This window comes from Bufo bufo, chromosome 2, assembly GCF_905171765.1.
Source record: "Bufo bufo chromosome 2, aBufBuf1.1, whole genome shotgun sequence".
NCBI lineage: Eukaryota > Metazoa > Chordata > Amphibia > Anura > Bufonidae > Bufo > Bufo bufo.
In genome coordinates, this window is record NC_053390.1 from 489,075,391 (window position 1) to 489,082,524 (window position 7,134).

The following is a 7,134-nucleotide window of genomic DNA, read 5'->3' on the forward strand; positions in this document are numbered from 1 at the left end:
ATAGAATGTCTGCTTTAGGCTTCATGCACACGACCGTTGTTTTGGTCCGCATCCGAGCCGCAGTTTTTGCAGCTTGGATGCGGACCCATTCACTTCAATGGGGCCACAAAAGATCCACCAAAAAAATATAACCTGTCCTATTCTTGTCCATTTTGCGGACAAAAATAGGCAGTTATATCAATGGCTGTCCGCGCCGTTCCGCAAATTGCGGAACGCACACGGACGCCATCCGTGTTTTGCGAATCTGCAATTTGCGGAACACAAAACACACAACGGTCGTGTGCATGAGGCCTTAAAGTGATAAAGTCATGAAATATTAATTCTGTAACTGATGGCGGTTGATACATAATCGGACAAGACAGATTGGATTTGAGGGCAAATGTATGAAGCCTAGCTCCAGTCCTATATACCCGCATTATCTATCTTCCAGGGTTACACAGTTTAAGCTATGTTGAAATCCACTATTGAGCTGCACCCATACACATTTTTGTAATAGATTTGGCCAGTTATAGGGTTGCTTTTGAGTTTCTAAAAGGAAGTATCTGTAATAATATAACCGCCTCCGGACCGCCTAATGCAGGATCGCGTTCCGGAGGCGGCAGCTGCAGGCAGAGTCACGCATATACGCGTCATCTCGCGAGACGCGAAATTTCGCTCAAAGCCGCATCGCGGGCCGGCAAAAGTTAGAGGAGTATTTCGTCATCAACCTGCCAGCCAATGATCGTTGCTGGCAGGTTGATGATTTTTAAAAAATCGAATCACAAGCCATCTAACACCTTATATTTATAAATATAAGGTGTTAAATGGCTTCTCTGCTCCTCTGCTGGTCCTTTTGGTCGGTTGGTTCCAGCAGAGGAGCAGACATCACAGTGAGTACACCCAACACCACACTTAGCCCCCAGATCACCCCCCATCACCCCAATTAACCCCTTGATCACCCCTGTCAATCACTAGTGAAAGGGAAAAAAGTGATCAGTGTAAACTGTCACTTTTTTTTTCCCACTAGTATTGACTGTTAGGTTTAGGACAGTTTTTAGGCCCCCTGGTTAGGTAGTTAGCGATCGGTTAGCGCCCAGCCCACTGCACCGCAGTCACTTATTCGCTGATTAGCGTATCGCTAATCAGCATTTGTACTTTTATAGTATCTGTAAGTGATCAAAACTGATCACAGTCAGATCTATAATAGTATTAGTGTCACCTTAGCTTGCCCTCCACCCAAAACGCAGTGTTTGTCCGATCAGGCCTGATCGGTCGCCCACACGTGCGTTCACCCACGCCCGCCCCGCCGCAGTGACAAAAATTATTTTATTTTTTTATCACTGCACAATCACTTTACAAGCGCTGCGGCGAAAAAAAAAATCTGTTTTGATATTTTTTATCAATCGCAGCTGCCTCCGGTACTTTGCTAGCCTCCCATTTGTAAGACAGGCCCTAAATTTAGTAGTCCAAATGTCAAACAGGGGGTATTCTTCTGAAGAGGCCTACAGGCTTCTGACCCAGTCGGATGAGGAATGGGAACCCGCATCTAACGAATCTAGCGGGTCAGAATATGAACCTGTAGAAAGCAGTGGCAGTCTGACCCAAAGTTCGGACAAGGAGGTCGAGGTCCCTGATAGCAGCAGGCGTACCCGGCCCCTTGTTGCTAGACCACAGGTTGCGCAGGATCCGCTTCAAGGGCAGCAGAGTGGGGCTGGCGCTGTCGGATTACGTGGTGAGGCATACACCAGCAGCGCAGCCCTCCCTGGACCTAGTACCAGCACTGCCGTACAACATGGTGACGTGGCGAGCACCAGAAGGGCAGTTGAAGCTGGTACGGTGGCACGTGCAATAGTTACCCCGTCACAGCCACCGCACAGACAGGCCCGTAGAGCCCCTAGAGTCCCTGAGGTGCTGGCAAACCCTGATTGGCAGTCCCCAACTTCAGCCGCACCTGTAGTTCCCCCTTTCACCGCCCAGTCTGGAGTTCGGGTTGAGACAGCTCAGATCGGTTCGGCACTGGGATTTTTTGAGCTGTTCTTGACTGCGGAGCTCTTGGACTTAGTCGTGGCAGAAACGAATCGGTATGCCACTCAATTTATAGCCGCCAACCCGGGAAGCTATTATGCCCAGCCTTTCCGGTGGAAACCAGTCCAAGTTTCCGAATTAAAACATTTTCTGGGCCTTCTCCTCAACATGGGTCTAACCAAAAAGCATGAATTGCGGTCATATTGGTCCACGAACCCAATTCATCACATGCCCATGTTCTCTGCTGCTATGTCCAGGGCACGATTTGAGGCCATCCTGCATTTCCTGCACTTTATCGACAACACCACCTCCTGTCCCAGAGGCCACCCAGCTTTTGACCGGCTCCACAAAATTCGGCCCCTCATAGACCACTTCAACAACAAATTTGCAGATTTGTATACCCTTGAGCAAAATCTCTGCGTAGACGAGTCCCTTATACATTTTACCGGGCCTTGGCTTCAAACAATACATCCCAAGCAAGCGCGCCCGGTATGGGGTCAAATTGTATAAGCTCTGTGAAAGGGCCACAGGCTATACCCACAAATTTCGGATCTATGACGGAAAAGATCAGACCCTGGAGCCGGTCAGTTGCCCTGACTACCTGGGAAGCAGTGGGAAGACAGTCTGGAACTTGGTGTCACCCTTATTTGGCAAGGGGTACCATCTTTATGTGGACAATTTTTACACAAGTGTGCCCCTCTTCAGGCATTTGTTCCTAGAACAGATTGGCTGCTGTGGCACCGTGCGACCTAGTCGCCGGGGCTTCCCCCAACGGCTCGTTACCACCCATCTTGCAAGGGGGGAGAGGGCTGCCTTGTGTAACGAAGAACTGCTCGCAGTGAAATGGAGAGACAAGCGTGACGTTTACATGCTCTCTTCCATTCACACAGACACGACAATACAAATTGAACGGGCAACCAGTGTCATTGAAAAGCCCCTCTCAGTCCACGACTATAATGCGCTCATGGGAGGGGTGGACTTCAATGACCAGATGTTGGCTCCCTATTTAGTTTCCCGACGCACCAGACGCTGGTATAAGAAGGTGTCTGTATATTTGATTCAATTGGCGATGTACAATAGTTTTGTTCTCTACAGTAAGGCTGGGAGAACAGGATCCTTCCTCAAATTTCAGGAAGAGATCATCGCGAACCTCCTGTATCCAGGAGGTTTCGTGGCCCCAACCACCAGTGTAGTGAGCCGTCTACACGAGCGACATTTCCCCAATGTCGTTGCTGGTACCTCAACCCAACCGTTACCCCAAAAAAGATGTTGTGTCTGTAGCAGGAGTGGCATAAGGCGTGACACCCGCTATTTCTGTCCTGACTGCCCTGACCACCCTGCCCTATGCTTAGGGGAGTGTTTCCGGAAGTACCACACACAGGTACACTTAGCATAGGGATTGCATCTCACAGGACAGGCACACAGGGCTATTAGGGCCCTTTCACTCACAGCTGCTGCAAACCTCTCCTTTCACCTGGGATAAAGTGCATAATGTACTTCGCCACATCTTTGGGCAATTTGCGCTTTGCACATTGTCCCATGGGGAAGGAGAGGTTTGTCCTATAAAGGTAAAAACAAACAAAAAAAACACCGGTAAGCAAAAAAGTTAACGTTCTGTTCAAAAAGTTAAATAAAGTTTATATGTTCCGTTCAAATGTTATTATAAAGTTAATAAATTTATTGCGTTGCGCCTGGTTTTTTCTTTTTTGTTTTTTTTACCTTCCAGGTGGACCAACCGATCGACTACCTGCAGCACTGATGTGCATTCTGACAGAAGCATTGCGCTGCTGTCAGATTACACAAAAGTCGGTGTGTGCGGCGCTGCAAGACGAGATTTCTCCTCTGCAGTAAAAGATACGTTTGCCGAGGCATATGAGCTGAGGAGGCGGTGGTGTTCATATACTTTGGCAAATACTTTGTATATAAAAAAATAAATAAAAATCCCGGCAATAATTTATTCATCCACATCGATTGATGTGAATGGAGAAATCGGGTTTGCCAGGGCATACGGGCTAAGTGGGTATGGATGTTGGGCGGAGCTCCTATGTCCTGGCAGACGCCTTTCCCCTCCTTTTTTTTTTTTGGCAGAGATTGATCGATGCGAATGAAGAAATCTGTGCCGTTCATTTTTTCTTTCAGCCCAGAGGCTGAACGGAAAAAAAAAAATCTCATTACCCGTATGCTCAATATAAGGAGACACTTTTTTGCAGCCTAGGTGGGCAAAGGGGCTTACATTCCAAAGAGCACCTTTAGGATTTCACAGGTCATTTTTTACACATTTTGATTTCAAACTACTTCCCACACATTAGGGCCCCTAAATTGCCAGGGCAGTATAACTACCCCACAAGTGACCCCATTTTGGAAAGAAGACACCCCAAGGTATTTCATGATGGGCATAGTGAGTTCATGGAAGTTTTTATTTTTTGTCACAAGTTAGTGGAATATGAGACTTTGTAAGGAAAAGAAAAAAAAAATCATAATTTTCCGCTAACTTGTGACAAAAAATAAAAAGTTATATGAACTCACTATGCCCATCAGCGTACTTTCCGAAATTGGGTCATTTGTGGGATTTTTCTACTGTCTGGGCATTGTAAAACCTCAGGAAACATGACAGGGGCTCAGAAAGTCAGAGTTGTTTCAAAAAGCGGAAATTCACATTTTTGTACCATAGTTTGTATACACTATAACTTTTACCCAAACCATTTTTTTTTTTACCCAAACATTTTTTTTTTTATCAAAGACATGTAGAACAATAAATTTAGAGAAAAATGTATATATGGATGTCGTTTTTTCTTAAAAAAAATTGCAACTGAAAGTGAAAAATTTCATTTTTTTGCAAAAAAATCATTAAATTTCGATTAATAACAAAAAAAGTAAAAATGTCAGCAGCAATGAAATACCACCAAATGAAAGCTCTATTAGTGAGAAGAAAAGGAGGTAAAATTCATTTGGGTGGTAAGTTGCATGACCGAGCAATAAACGGTGAAAGTAGTGTAGTGCAGAAGTGTAAAAAGTGGCCTGGTCATTAAGGGTGTTTAAGCTAGGGGGGCGGAGGTGGTTAAACAGCATTTCAGTGTTGTAATATTTCCTGTTATGATTTGGGTCAATGATAAAATCTACTAAGAACTTTCATTTGCAGTATCTGCAGTCTAATTCTTGGGTACAAATTATAGGAATAATTTTATTAATATATTCATATATATGAATTTAATTCCAAAGAAAATTTGTAGAGCCAGGTGATGAGAGCGTCCTTGTTTTACAATATAGTTCAACTAGAACTCAATGAGAGAAAAAAAAAATTATTCAGAGATAATTACACTTTTGGAAACACCTTATATGACAAATGGATGCTTTGAAAAGTTTCCAAAAATCATGTTTAACCTTTTAATTACCATAACCCATAAAAGCTTTATCTGACATGTCTGGCTGTTGTGGCTACCAGTGATCATGAGAATGTGATGGTTTTAGTCTCAACCATCTAGTGTGACTGAGCCTTACATACAGAGTATCTCTATTGAATTGGTATTACACAAATTTAGAGCCTTTACTCCAGACAGGCTAAGACCTCTGACGGATGCGCGTTGCGCATTTTTTGGTATGGAAGGTCTGGCCTTAAATAGACCAGTACTATCCGTCTCCGTGATATTTTTTTGCGGGGCTGCAGAATGGATGTACAGATGTGTATAGTACCCAGAATGCTGTCCTCATCTTTTGCGTCCCCATTGAAGTGCATGGGTCCACATCTGAGCTACAAAAAATGCGGCTCGGTTGAGGACCAAAACAACATTCATGTGCATGAGCCTGAATACTGACCCATTCTCAAAATTTGCACTAGTCCTTGTGGCCTAACTCCCCCTGATCAGTATTTTATGTCCTTCACTTGTAGCCGGAAAACAGAGCAGCTAATAAGGTCTGAAGAGGCACAGTTTTGTTCCATTCTGGCTATTATTTGGGGTCAGAGTGTCCGCTGATGAAAACCATTTTAATTCTCACTACCTCCTATAAAGAAGACTCTGCCATTTGATGTTAAATTTGCTCTAGAATTATTTTAAAGAAAAACATTTGCTTTAAAAGGCATAGTAAGGAAACAATAAAAGGTTCTACCATGATTAGAGGATTTCCTTCCGTGTTGATTCTGCCTCTGCCAGTCGTCTGGATCTTAAAATGCCACCATAATTCAAATGTTGGTTGAAGGAATCCTTCTTCGGTCCTCTGCTCGTAAGTTTAGTAAAAAGTTATTGCAGAAGTTCCTCTCTTTCAGTCACCCACTTCCTTCTGATTGTAAAACTGAAAATATTGTTTTGCAGGGGGTGGAGTATGTATCTGTGTACTCAGCAGAGAGCAAAAATACATAGGTTGGAGTTATCCTTCACACTAAATGAATTTTGCAGAGATATAACCAATACCATATATCTGCACTGAAGTGCTTTTACCAGAAAACGTAGGCCATATTTTTTTTATAAGTTTGTGGAATGTATGGTTTTATTTTACTCATGATTTTAATAGATGTATGGGCTGCAAGTATTCAGGTATGTACCTTACAGACATATGCCCAAGAGCACACATTTGCATATAGTTATCCCACATAAGCCTCTAGATACTTTATGCCTATTTACTTTTCTTCTTATCTCCAGATTTACATTGTCAACTGATTGCCAAACAGGGCATGAACATAGCCTTCGGGTACAGCCACACAGTATGGCCATGATGCGTTTGAGTTGCAGCCATGCTGCAGTCATGAAGCGTGAAGCCAATTAGCTGCAGCTGCCTTTCATTTTTCAATGGCCTCACAGTATTGAAGGTGCCTCGCGGCCATTAATTAATGAAGACCGACTATACAGTGCAGCCTTCATTAGTTTAAATGAAAGGCAGCTGTGGCTTATTGGCTGAAGCATGGCCATAACCCTACCCAATCACGGCAGCTCCATGTGGCCATAGCCATATGCTGCATTTACACTGCCCAAGTGAGCAGGCATTAAAGCTGGATTTACACTGTGCAATTGATGGACCTATTATTTTGAATGAATGTGACTACAAACACCCGCATCCGATAATAGGCCTGTGTAAATGTGCCGCTGACACCCGTTGAGTGAGCAAAATGCTTGTTCATCTTTTGAAATAATCTTTCGT

The 7,134-nt window shown here is 43.9% G+C and overlaps 1 protein-coding gene across 3 annotated transcripts in view; it reads right to left on the bottom strand.

Moving 5' to 3' along the window:
• Positions 1 to 6,258, bottom strand: part of MYO1F (myosin IF) — a 1,016,322-nt gene extending 1,010,064 nt beyond the window's left edge. For all 3 annotated transcript variants that reach the window (XM_040417777.1, XM_040417776.1, XM_040417775.1), the window contains exon 1: positions 6,109 to 6,258. In XM_040417777.1, the coding sequence (XP_040273711.1) occupies positions 6,109 to 6,111 (3 nt within the window). In that variant the 5' untranslated portion in view covers positions 6,112 to 6,258. The remainder of the gene's footprint in view (positions 1 to 6,108) is intronic.
• Between the last annotated feature and the right edge of the window lie 876 nt (positions 6,259 to 7,134).